This window comes from Neophocaena asiaeorientalis, unplaced genomic scaffold (genome assembly GCF_003031525.2).
Source record: "Neophocaena asiaeorientalis asiaeorientalis breed wild unplaced genomic scaffold, Neophocaena_asiaeorientalis_V1.1 scaffold429, whole genome shotgun sequence".
NCBI classification, from domain to species: domain Eukaryota; kingdom Metazoa; phylum Chordata; class Mammalia; order Artiodactyla; family Phocoenidae; genus Neophocaena; species Neophocaena asiaeorientalis.
In genome coordinates, this window is record NW_020173550.1 from 2,860,174 (window position 1) to 2,873,244 (window position 13,071).

Genomic DNA, 13,071 nt, shown 5'->3' on the forward strand with positions numbered 1-13,071 from the left:
AAAAAAAAAAAAAAAAAGAAAAAAAAAAAATCAACTGACCATCAGTATAAAGGTTTATTTTTGGATTCTCAATTCTATTCCATTGATCTACATATCTATCTTTATTGCTAGTACCACATTGTCTTAGTTACTGTTGCTTTGTAGTAAGTTTTGAGATTGGGAAGTGTGAGCCCTCCAACTTTGTTCTTCTTTGTCAAGATTGTTTTGGCTGTCCTGTGTCCCTTGAATTTCCATATGAATTTTAGTGGTTTGTCTCTTATATTTAAATCTTTACTCCATGTAGAGTTTGAGTGTATGGCTAACCAGTTGTTTTAACATGATTTAAAAAATAATCCATCTTTGGGACTTCCCTGGTGGCGCAGTGGTTAAGAATCCGCCTGCCAATGCAGGGGACATGGGTTTGAGCCCTGGTCCGGGAAGATCCCACATGCCACAGAGCAACTAAGCCTGTGCGCCACAACTACTGAGCCTGCGAGCCACAGCTACTGAAGCCCACCCGCCTAGAGCCTGTGCTCCGCAACAAGAGAAGCCACTGCAGTGAGAAGCCTGCGCACTGCAACTAGAGAAAGCCGGCTTGCAGCAACAAAGACCCAATGTAGCAAAAATAAATAAATGAACGAATTAAAGAAAAATCTATCTTTGAAAAATCATTTTATCAGCATTAAATACTTCCGCTCTATATCATAGATCTGTCTACTCTTTTGCCAATAACACAAATTTAATTATTTAGGTTTAAAACAGATCTTGATACCTAGTAAGCAAATCCATTCTCATTACATTTCTTTTTCAGGTAATTTGGCTATTTTAATTTTGTTTTCATATTTAAGATGAAATTCAAAATCATCTGCTGTGTTTCCCCTTCCAAGTCAAGATATTAATTACTGAAAATACATTATATTTATAGATTAACTTTTGAAGAACCTACATCTTTATAAATATTAGGTTTGCTCATTCAGGGCCAAAATACGTCTTTCCAGTCATTCAAGTCTTTTTATTATGCCCTTTAGTCTGAAGAGTTTTTTTCACATAGGTCCTCTACATTTGTTTAGTTAAATATTAACATCCAAAAGTAACACTTATGTGTGAATTTTTTTGTCCTACACATGTCTTAGGTACATTCCATGGAATTTTATATATTTGGTTATACTATAAATGGATTCTCTTTTTCATTTCATCTTCCTAGTACACAGGAAAGCTAGTGGGTGTTAAATATTTACCCCACAACCAATCACCACAGCTATACACCTAACCTACACAGCCCAAGAAATTTGGCTGGGAAAAAAAAAAAGAACTAATTGGGTTTTCCAAGTAGACAGTGATACCATTTAAAAATAATTGTAAAATTTCCCTCTTCTTCCCCAATATTTAATACCTATTTTTGTCTTGTATTACGGCATTGGCTAAAAATTACAGAAAAATGTTTTTAACTTTAGTAAGAATACTTCGAGTTTGATCTTTCACTATAAAATACGAAGAGGGCTCCTGGTTTATTTAGGAGGCTAATAGTAAGGAAATATTTTTCTGTTTCTAGTTTACTGAAAGATACAAAGACTGGATTTTTGAATTATATCAATGCCTTTTCAGCGTGCATTTGGTGGACCAGTTGGTTCTCCTATGACCTAGTGCTGTGACGAACTGTGTGAATACATGTCCTAAGACTGAGCCATCCTTCCATTACTGAAGTGAGCTCTTCTCGGTTAAAGGTACAGGTTAATTAACTTTGACGTGCATACATCTTGCTTTCTGATTATGACACAAAAGCACCTCAAGGGTAGGGACTCAATGTTATGCTTCTCTGCAACTCCTGCCAAGTGCTGTACTAGGCACAGTGCTATTCTCAACCTTTTACTGAAGGAACAGTCAGTAAATATGTATTAGGGGCCTCCTTCATGCCTAGCACTACACGAGGTTCTAGGGATATCAGGATGAATACGGCAGACTCATTCTATGATCTCATGGAGCTTATAGTCTGGCTTCATACATAGTAAGCAGGGAATGGATGATTAAATGAATGAGTAAACTGAGCCTATTGGCCCAGGGGCCCTATCAAATACCATACTCTAATTTAGGGTTCCTGAAAAAAGCTACTCTTAGATCAGGCTCTATAAAGAACAAAGAAAGGTAATCTCATTGTCCTTGGTCTCTCAATCCTTACCTGAGTAAAATAAAACCTAAAAAGGCATCACCAGCTACAAGTAACTGCCTGGGTCAAGGGAAAGTAAATTCAGTGCAGACGGAGAGAACGGAGCTGGCCTTTGGCACTGGCAGTAAAGCCTGGCGAAGTTATCAGAGTATGGGTCAAGGGAAAACATTTTCAAGAGCCTGAGAGGAAATATGAAAGGAGAAGAGTCTCCTGGGTTTATTCTCAGGCTGCCAAATAGCAAACGTACTCCACTCTGCCAGCGAAAGAGCCAGAAAACTGGGGCAGGTGCCCTGATGGAGGGATCGGATTCTCTGCCACTGACGTGAAAGATGGTGAGACGAAAGAGCAAAGCAACTGCACGTCAACTGACTCTTCTGCCTCTTCTTCTCCTTGACCTCTTGATTTCATCCTGCGGTCTAGGCCCCCGCAGGAACCCAGGGACGTCCTCAGGAGAAGCAACTGCTTTGGAAAGTGTGCGGCAAGACTGACAGTATCAGAGCATCTCAGAGCAGAGCTGTCCTGGCACGGCTGGGGCTCTGGGGCAGGGGGCGCTCACCGGGCTTCCAGACTTTTGTTCCTCCTCCTTCTCACAGCTTTCCTCAGGGCTCTCCCCCTGGAATCGGGCGGGTATGCAGAGATCCAGAGAGGAGACTGGGCTTGCTCCCCAGAGAATCTCTACGTTCTGGAAACCATCATGAAGGCTGTGAGCTCCCGGCCCCTGGAGTAGGATTCTTTACTTTGTTCTGCTTGCCATTCCATAAATATGAGCACCAGAGGGCAGGAGGAGGGATATTTTGGTCTCGGCAACAAAATGGAGAAAACATTTCTCTCAGCCCTACCCTTCTCCAACCCCCAACATGCCCCACCTCAATAAAGAAAAAAAAAGTTCTGTGTGTACAGAGGGAAAGGGGGGAAGAAAACGGGTTCTATTTTCTTTCACAATAAAGAAAAGTCAACAGGATGTTCTCCAAAGCTACAAATATACTTTTTCAAACAGTAAATGTCTCTATTAGCAGCATGGTGCCAGTTGGCTAATTCTGTCTGTCTCAGGAAAACCTCTCCCCAAAAACTCCTGCTCTTGGGTAATGTCTATTTACAAAACCAGTTCTTGTGCATTTTCGATTTGCTAGGTTTCTCAATCTTTTGTTTCCCCACCCCCTCCACTGCAGAGGCAGAGACGAGAGGCAGGCCCGGATGGCAGCTGGGTGGGGATCCCCTGGTCACCCCAGCAGATCCCCCGAGCCCCACCTTCTTTGGAGAGTCCTCCACTCCATTACCAAGAACAGCTTAAAGAAGCTAAAACCTACCCCCTCCTCCCTGGCCTTCACCGGGCCTCCAGAATTTGTTTCTACTGAGCCTGAATGGGCCGAGGCCTTGCCCGGGGGTGGAGAGAACCCTGGAATGATTCAGTCAACCCAATCGTGTATCATCCCGATATCTCCAGCTGGGCAAAGATCACAGTTTTGGGGGTGGGGCGTGGGGGGAGGGGAGGGAGGTGAGAACGAAGGGAGGGCTGAGCAAAGAGTAGGAGGCAGCAGATAGTGGCTGAAATCCTGGCTCTCCGGGGAGTGGTCTGGGCCTGAGTCACTGTCTCGGCAAGAGCAGGAAGGTGGGCGAAAGGCAGCAGCTTCTGCAGGCTGGAAGGACAAGCCCCTCCTCCCCCAACCTTCTGTCACTCTATCCTCCGGTCGCTGCCTTCTCGGGTCTGAGGCCCCACCAAGGCTACCACCACCTTGACAATTGGAGAGAGAAAACAGTGGGCCGGGGCCAGGGCAGGGTTTATGGAGAGTCAGCTGGCTCCGGCGGAGCAGCTGCTTGTTGGATGCCATCCTCTCTGAAGGGCCAGCTGGCCACAATGCCCGGGGCCAAGGAAAGTTCAGCCCAAGCAAGGACGTGAGAGACCCCATCAGAAGGGGAAATGGCCTGAGCTGTGAAGGATCCATTTCCAGTGCCTATGACCATAGCCTCTCCAGCCCCACCTCAGTCCTTCCCCTAAATTAGCTGGATTCCAAACCAGAGCACAGACAACACCACTCTCGCTTGCCACCAGTCCGAGGAGGTTATGTGTGTGTGTAAAAATAAAAGGCACGACTCTGTGACCTGGCTGATTTGTTACTTGACCAGAACAATGGCCCAGCTCAGCTGTGATCCCTCCTTCCCCATGCTCCCCGGGCTGACCGCTGAAAAGGAAAGACAGAATGAATCACAGAATGTTGAGTGAGATCATCCAATTAAAGCGATCATTTATTGAGCATCTACTATTGCCAGTGTCTGCGCTAGGTGCTTCCGATATGTCAGCTCATTCAAAGTGCTGCCCTCCCATATTTCACCCAAGAGACGGCGCACTGGATGAGGGGGTGGACTGTGGAGCCAGGCTGCCTGGGCTCAAGATCTGGCTCTGCCAGCTGCCAGCTCTGAGACTTGGATAACTTACCTAACTTTCCTGTGTCTCAGTTTCCCTGTCTATAAAATAGGATCATAATATACCTATTTTACAGGGTTGCTGTGAAAGCTAAGTGAGCTTAATCTTTAAAATAGTTCCCAGCCTACAGTAAGCAGCCTGGGAGTATCTGTCGTAAAGATGATGGTGGTGGTATTTTGATGATGATGATCAAACTGAGGCCCAGATGGGGAACTTGCACAAAATTACACAGAGGTAAGTATGGTCAGGAAACCTGAAATGGTTGTTTTCTGTTTGGGGAGCATGCAGTAGTCCCTGCCATAATCACCACTACCAGGTCCAAGTTAATATATTTGCTTAAAATTGAGTGGTGACTTCCTCGTGAGTAGTAAAAGGATTTGTGACACAAGTTTGGAGGCTGATGGAGCATCCAAAGGTCAAGAAAAGAGAGGAAGGAAGGCAATTCAGTGAGGTGGTTTGGAATTTTTTTTTTGGGAGCTCTTTAAGAGACTCCTAATATTTGACAGACAAGTTACTACCTATTCTCATTCTAACCTGCTAAGATACGAAGAAGTAGAAACTCAGTTTTCCCATTTTATAATAGGGAATCAGAAGACATTTGGAGGTGAAAGCCTTGTCCTGCCTACTGAACAAGCCAGAGAGAAGCCTCCTAGGGCCTGACTTCCACTCTGATGGGTTCACAGTGGCTGAGGGCAGACACTCTGAGACGCACCAGACCAGCTGAGGCACTAGCTCTAATCTCATTCTCACTTGTCCCTTACCAACCAGGAATCTTAAAAAGAGCTTTCACTCCACCGTTTCCTCTTCTCTGTTGGAGGTTTGGCCCCTAGAAGCAGAAGGAGGGCTGGGATGGAAACCCACTTCTAGGCCCGCCTGCCTCGGTCATCCCCAGCTTTTGGCCACAGGAGGCAATAATTCTCCTGCTATGAGGTCAGCCTTAGCCATGGTACTGGTCAGGCTAGGCATGACGACTGTTACAGAAATATTGGAAACACTCAGAACATTACAGAGCAGAGCACATATAATAAATACTCATGTACCCACCACCTAGCATTGTCAAATTCTAACACTGAGCCGTACTTGCTTCGGGTCTTATTCTTCAAGCAGCACACCAGCACAGATACTGCTGAAGCTCCCTGAGTGCTCCAGCCTGATCCCATTTCCTTCCTTCCCTCCCTCCTGTTATCCCTGAGGTAACCACTACCCCGAATTCAGTGTTTATTAATCCTATACTTTTGCTTCATCAGTTTGAATCCATAAGCACAACATAGTGTTGTTTTACAGATCTAAACTTTATACAAATAGTACAATATTGAATGTATCATTTCCAAACTAGCCTTTTATGTTGGGCCTTATGTTTCTGAGATTTGCCCCTGCTGATACACATGGCTCACTTCATTCATTTTGACACTGCGTATTTCACTATGTAATGACACCATGTTTTATTTTCCCATTCTTCAGAGGCTAGACATGTATAAACAATGAAGTAGCGGACATTTCTGCTCAGGTCTCCTGCTGCACAGGTGCAGAAGTTTCTCTGGGTGAGGGGCAGGCCCGTCTTTGGCTGTGTGAGGCACTACAAAATCTCCCAGTGGTTGCACCAGTTCCCCACCCCGCCACCCCACTCAGCGGATGCCAGTTCCCACCGCTCCTCATCCTCAGATACTTGGCATTGCCAGACTGAATTGCCCATTTTTGCCAGTCTGATGGCTGTGAAATGACATTTCATTTCTCAATGTTGGTTTAATCTGCTCTCCCTGATTACTAATAAATGGAACATCTTTTTTTTTTTTTTTTTTTTTTACCAGGGAAGCCCAATGGAACATCTTGATTTAGGCTTTTGTCTACCTGGGTTTTCTTTTCTATATAAAGTGGTTGGCGGCTTTCAAATCTATGCAATAAGTTCTTATGCAGAACCAGCCAGCGTTCTTTACAGCCGCCCCTTCTGTATTCCTTATTTATAACCAATGACAAACAACCAAATAAAGAACATTATCTTTACCTGGCTGGAGTCACAGGTATAAGCTTCTAGTCTGAATATTTGTAATAAACTCCTAGAAAAATGTTTTTCAAACCGGGGTGTGTAGAACACCCATCCCTCACCGATCATTTACACTGCTACACATCATTCCATTGTAAACATCTATCAAAATTACTCATGAAATCAACTGAAGTGGGTCATTCTTTAAAAACCAAAATAAAACATAGTAAAAAATATCTGAGTGCATTGTACACATACAACGTGAAACTTATTTCGTGTGTGTGTGTGTGTGTGTGTGTGTCTGTGTGTATGTGCGTGTCTGTTGATATCAAAGGCATTTCTGACTGCAAGCTGTGGTCAAAAAACTTCAGAAGCCACTGTCCAAGGTACCCCGCCCCCAACTCCATTCTTTCTCTTTTCTGAGTTATCCTGCAAACCACTGCCAAATTAACCTGACAAAAATCATTGCTTTTGCCCTGCCACTTCCCTGCTCAAAAACCTTCATTTTTCAGAAGCCTAGGCTCAATTTCAATTCCTCAGCATGGCACTGAAAGTGCTTACAATATGGCCCCAACCAGAGTGCCAGCTTTCATCAATGAAGCTTCTACCGAAATCACTACTAAACCCAAGCTGGCCTCCTGACTGCCTGCCCCCAACACTCTTCACGCATTCTGTCTCCACACACCTTTTCCACACCATTCTTCTGAACTGCACACCCCTCTCCTGTTCCCCACTGCAACCGGACACGCTTGCTACGTCAAGGTTCAGTTAAAATCACATCCTCTGCTTGAAGTCTTTCTTGATGCTGCCACAGGGACGTTTAGTGATCTGCTCTCATTCTTGTGAACCTCTGGCACTTTCCATACACCGGCCGAAGACAAGGATGGATTCTTAAAGCATTTTGAAGGTCTCCCAGTGTTTAGCACAGGCCCTTGTCGTTAAAAACTGTTCGATATGCATTAAATCAACAAAGATTCATTGAGCACTATCTGTGTGCGACAAACTATACTGGGCTCTACTTAATAGATTAGCCACCAGAATAATGGTTTTTGGAAAACAGCTTTAATAGTTTAACTGCCAATTTGAAAGCTACCTCAGCACATTTACTTAAAAGTATAATCTACAAGAAAACACCTTTGACTGTGAAGCTGTGGGACTCAAGGTACTTGACTCTTTCCAACTACTCCAAAATCGGGAAAAGGTCCCTTCCCCCCTTGTTACGAAAGGCTGAAAGAAGAGTTTTACATTTGTCCCCCAAACAATGTTGAATATAGAATCTCATGGGCTCCTCATGGGGTCCCTGTCTTCTAGGCATTACTATGCTCTTTACACAGGAGGAAGAAGCTTGGGGAGAGCCTGGTCTGTCCAAAGTCACAGAAGCAAGTGATAAGGCTGCCCCATGCAGGGAGGCCCCAGAATAGGAAGAAGCTGAGATGGTCCAGAATACCTGGAGGTCTGCAGGACACAGGACTTCCTCTATCACTTTACCTGTGAAAACGGGTCACTTCCTGTAATTCACTACCAACCTGGTGGTGTCAATACGGCCTAGCAAAGTCAGACACCTTCCTTTGGGATCCAATCAGCTTGGGAATGGTCTTCCACTTTCCTAATGTTCCTGTTTAAGCACAGGGAATACTCAGGAGATGCAGGTTTCAGTTCCAGTTCTGCCAGGGGAGTGAATTCGGATAAGTTGTCAAAGGGAGACAATCAGACCTGAACTGCAAACTTCAAAGGGTAGATGTGGGGATGATATCAGAGAATGGATGGGAAAGTACTGTGCAAAGTTAAAAGCACTATATGAATGTAAGATAGCACTGGTGATGCTAGAGGGAAAAGAGACTCCACCGAGAAAATGTTTGCAATTGCATGGATGGTTCCCTCTGATCCAGCAGTTTACCGTCCTTCTTTACATTCCATCCACTTCATTTGACAATTACCGATTAGGTACCCACTATGTGCAAGACAGTGTGTACACACAGATGGAGAAGCTGTAGATCCTGCTCTCACGGACTTTATGTGGGAGAGAGGCGCACGTTTGTGATACGTGGATAGCGTGGGAGTACTACAAGAGAAGCACCAAGGAGCTCGAGAATAAAGGAGTTTGGGTGGGGGAAGGGTGGGGAGGGGAGGGCAGAGAACAGAGACAGCCTCAGAGAGCCTCGGAAGCCACTTCTTCATGTTAACAATAGCACGCTTAGAGGCTCTTCACTTCAGGAAGTGACCAGTAGCTTTTGCACATTTTTATCTTAAATTTTTTCCTGAGTGAAGGCAAGTCAGTAAATGGGAAGAAAGTCCTCATTCATACATTCAGTAAACATTTACTGATTGCCAGGAACAGCGCTAGGGATACAGTGGTGACCAAGAGACAGCCTCTGCTTTCAACAGCTCATGGACTAGTGGGCTGACTGAAAAGTAAGCCAAGAATTCAAGTACAGATGCTAATGGTGGTCAGAGGAGGGGCACTCCACTCAGCTTGGCAGGGTGTGGGGGGCCGTTCAGGGAAGACCCTCAGAGGAGCTGAAGCCTGCCCTGACTCTTTAAGGATGAGTGGATGTTGGCCTGGGGGATGGCGGGTGGGGAGGTGAGGGGAGTAAAGGGCATTTTGGGCAGGGGAATGGCACGTACAGAGGAGCAGGGGCACGAGAGACCAGGAAAAGCTTGGACACAGGAGTGAAGGGGGACAGCCAGATCCAGAAGGGCCTTATAAGCCATGGCCCAGAGTTAGGCCTTTATCCTGAAGATGATGGGGAGAGTATACATGGTGAGAACAGGGAAAAAAAAAAAAAAAAAAGATGTTCCCTGGGGAATACCAATTTTTAAGGGGCAGAAGAGCCCAGAAGAGTCAGAAAACAAAATAGCATCCGCAGGGTTTCCATTTTTTTTTTTTTTTTTTTTGCTGTACGCGGGCCTCTCACTGTCGTGGCCTCTCCCGTTGCGGAGCACAGGCTCCGGACGCGCAGGCTCAGCGGCCACGGCTCACGGGCCCAGCCGCTCCGCGGCATGTGGGATCTTCCCGGACTGGGGCACGAACCCGTGTCCCCTGCAGCGGCAGGCGGACTCTCAACCACTGCGCCACCAGGGAGGCCCAGGGTTTCCTTTCTTTTCACAACAGGTCTGGGTGACAAAGTATCAGCTGAGCTTATCCATTCCATGTTATAATTGGAGAAAACAAGACAGAGGAAGATCAGATGCCTAACCAGGCCACACTGCGAATGAGGGAACCAGAGCCTGAACTCAGCACTCCAGCTCCTACCAAATGTACCTGCACTGACTTTAATTTCCGTCCTTCTGAGTCAGACTCCCGAACCTCTAGGTATAGGACGATTTCCTGTAGCAGTGCTCCTTTTTCCTCGTCATTGAAGCCTAAGATCACCATGAAGGTGTGTAGTTCCAAGGGAGGCTATGGGTCCTGGAGACAGCTAAGCAAGATTAAGGTCACTATCGTTAATTCCATTTAATTCTCCTTCCACACCATAATAAAGACACACACACACACACACACACACACACACACACACACACACACACGGGGGAGCACTTGGCTTGGGGCCAAGAGGTGGATCAGTGATCTGAGATGTAAACATCAAATGCCTTCCTCTGAGCAGAGCCCACCACTGGGCCACCTTGCTGAAAAGCAGATCAGTGGATGGATGGATGAGTAGATGGTACAGGAAGGCAGCAAGTGCCCACTAAACAAACAGGCGGTGGGCGGGCTGCATGCACTGAGGAAGCAGAGAACAAAGACCTCTCACTCTTCATGCAAAGTCCACAGTGTGCAAAGGGCACCAATATTGGACATTTCTCACTGTGACATTTTGAAAGTCCAGCCTAGCCCAGAACAATGGTTACCCTCTGGGGACCATGGGCCGCGTACCCCTAGGCCTTATTCGACGAGGGCTGGCATATCCCATGTGCTTGGTGAACTTGACCTTGGGCATCAGCCTCCCATGACGGCTCTACGTCACTCTGGTCTCTTCCCCCACTGAAAATTCCAATCTCGGATGAATGGATGGATTCATTCTGGGAGCAGGAAAACCACTCCAGGAGTGAATCAGAAGGACCCAGCCCTGGTCCCCTTGCCAGCCATTGAGCCAGGAACTGAGTGCAATTGTGTGCCCAGGCGCTGGTGCTATTCCCCTCTCAGGGAGAGAGGGTCAGGGGCCACGCAAGAGATGACGTAGAAGCCCTCTAAGGAGGAAGAGAAAGGAACCTCAGCTTTGAGGGACAAAGCCACCCTTTTGGTTGTGACCCTCAGTCCAAGGAGGTGCCAAGATGTGTGTGTATTGTTAAATTAATTCTACTGGACAAAATCTCAGCTTTGGCTGGGCAGTTACTTGTCAATTTCAATTCTCTCCAGCCTGAAATAGGCTACTAGTTTTTCAGAAAAAGGATTTCTGTAAGACAGGTGGAAACAATGCGTCTCAGATCACCCAGAGACGACTCTACCTTTAGTGGCCTCTGCTCTACTCTTCTCCTGATTTGTGAAGGAAAGATCGATTCATTCTTAAGAATTGTAAATGCCAGTCTAGGCAATGTAAAGCACCTGTACTGTCTGCTTTTGGAGACATTAGGTAAGAGAACTCCAAAGATTCAACATGCAGCAGGCAAGAAGTCATCTACATCACAAAGTAAAGGGACCCAGGTTGATCCTTTAAGGAAGTAATCCCTCTAGGAAGGGGAATTGAAGGATTGCCACTATGCCCATCACTAACTAGGTTATAACAAGACGCGAAAGTTAGCTTTTTAAGGCTCCAGCCCCCTATCGGCCTCCTGGAGCAAAGGTGGAGGGAAAAGGAGCAGCTCCTGCTGGGGCTTGTTAGGGGGTTGCTCGGGGCTGACCCCCACGCGCTGGGGCTGACTGTCTGACATCTGTCGGTCAATCTTCGTCTAAGAAGCTGGGGGGAGGAGGGGACAGAAATGGCTTACATTTTACACTACAGGGCTGTCCCTGACACTGAATGACATCAGTTGTCTGTGGCCAGAGCTTAGTCTCCATTGATGGCTAAATGTGAGGCTGCAAGAGCCTTCCTAAAGAATATTCTACCATCTTCACTCGTTCATAACTAGCTAATGTGCACTTTTCGTAAAGCAACAGGCTAGACTCTGAGGAGAGAGCGGCAAACATGTACGCTATGCCAACGTAACTTGGATTCCAAAAGGACTGATTCATCTTGTACATCTCCGGGGGTCAATGTATTCATACAAGCACACTTTAGTTGGATGCCCTGAGGTTTGGGTTGTGGATATACAGGCCCTCAAGCCTGAAAGTAAGGTCCTTTGGGCAAATTGAGTCTTACAAAAGAAATCAACCATTGAACATTATCAAGTGTCTACTATGAGCCAAGTATCATACAGTTCTATAGCAACGCACGTGCCAGCTCTGGAGTTGTGACTACTAGTCTGAGGCTCCCTGGCTTCTTTTCTCATGGCTTGATAGTTCCCATAACATTTAAGCTTACTTACGTTAATTTAACAGGGAAAGCAAAGAGTGTGTAAGGCCCTGGAAAAAAATTAGTCCAATCCCATAATGGGAGTGCGGGTGGTGTGTAATTCTGGCTCCTTCCGAAAGAAAAGCAAGTTTTGTCTCTTGAAGACTAAGTGGAGCAAAGGCTACTCGTCTGAAAGCTAGGGGTTTTGATCCATGAGCTGGGCTCAGACGGCCAGAGTGAGGGCCACCTGGCAGTGGTGGAGAGATGCCCACGGGGGAGAGAGAAGTGGATATTTCTCAACGGATACTTAGTTAAGGAGGTAACAGGGGCGTCCCTCACTTCACGCAGCTGAGAGAAGACGGACGGGACCAGCACCTTGGTACAGAGTCAGCAAAGAGACGCGGGATCCCACTCTAAAGGGATCCCCCGCCCCACCTCCCGGTGAGGCCTGCCGAGAGCTGGAGCCTCCAGGAAAGCACCAGAGGAAGGCCCCTTGAACGACCCCAAGGGCTGGGGCCAACTGGGCCCTGCTCCGGGGCAAAGGGTCCGCGGGCAGCGCGAGCCAAGGGACTCAAGTCGGACGGACGCAGGGCAAAGCGCATTGCAGGCCAGGGGCTCCAGCTGCCCCCGCCGCCTGGGCCCCACTCACCAGCTCATGGTCCCGAACCTGGCCCTGCCGCCGGGGTCCTCAGCTGCAACTCGGTCCTGGGGGATCGCTTCCGGATTCAGCCAGTCTCCAGGAAGTGACGTGAGCCCCGCCCCCCTCTGCCCGGAAGAGGCGGGCCGGGAGGACGGGGCCAGACGCATTAACCCTTCCGCTGCCGCTGGCTTTCGCGGAGTTGCCCTGGCTCGCGACCCTCGCGCCTAGGCTTAGGGGCTCCAGAGGATTTAGCCTGTGGCGGGGGCATGAGGACCCCTGGGTGCGTTTTGTACCTTAAACGCTGACTTGGTAAAATTCTCCTCCACGGACTACACGTGTTGCTTAACCGGGGATTGCCTTAGTTTTTCAGTTTGTAAGGAGATTTCTCATCCAGGGACAGTAGCAGTAATTAATTGTCTAGCGGGGGCAGGGGGGAAAGGAGCGATGAAGGAGTGG

The 13,071-nt window shown here is 47.2% G+C and overlaps 1 protein-coding gene across 2 annotated transcripts in view; it reads right to left on the reverse strand.

Annotated features, from left to right (window-relative positions):
• Positions 1-12,725, reverse strand: part of BIN3 (bridging integrator 3) — a 44,045-nt gene extending 31,320 nt beyond the window's left edge. For both annotated transcript variants that reach the window (XR_003003578.1, XM_024747662.1), the window contains exon 1: positions 12,625-12,725. Coding sequence is in view for 1 of the 2 variants with exons in the window: in XM_024747662.1 (XP_024603430.1) it covers positions 12,625-12,632 (8 nt within the window). In the remaining variant the exon portion in view is untranslated. The remainder of the gene's footprint in view (positions 1-12,624) is intronic.
• Positions 12,726-13,071: the final 346 nt, after the last annotated feature.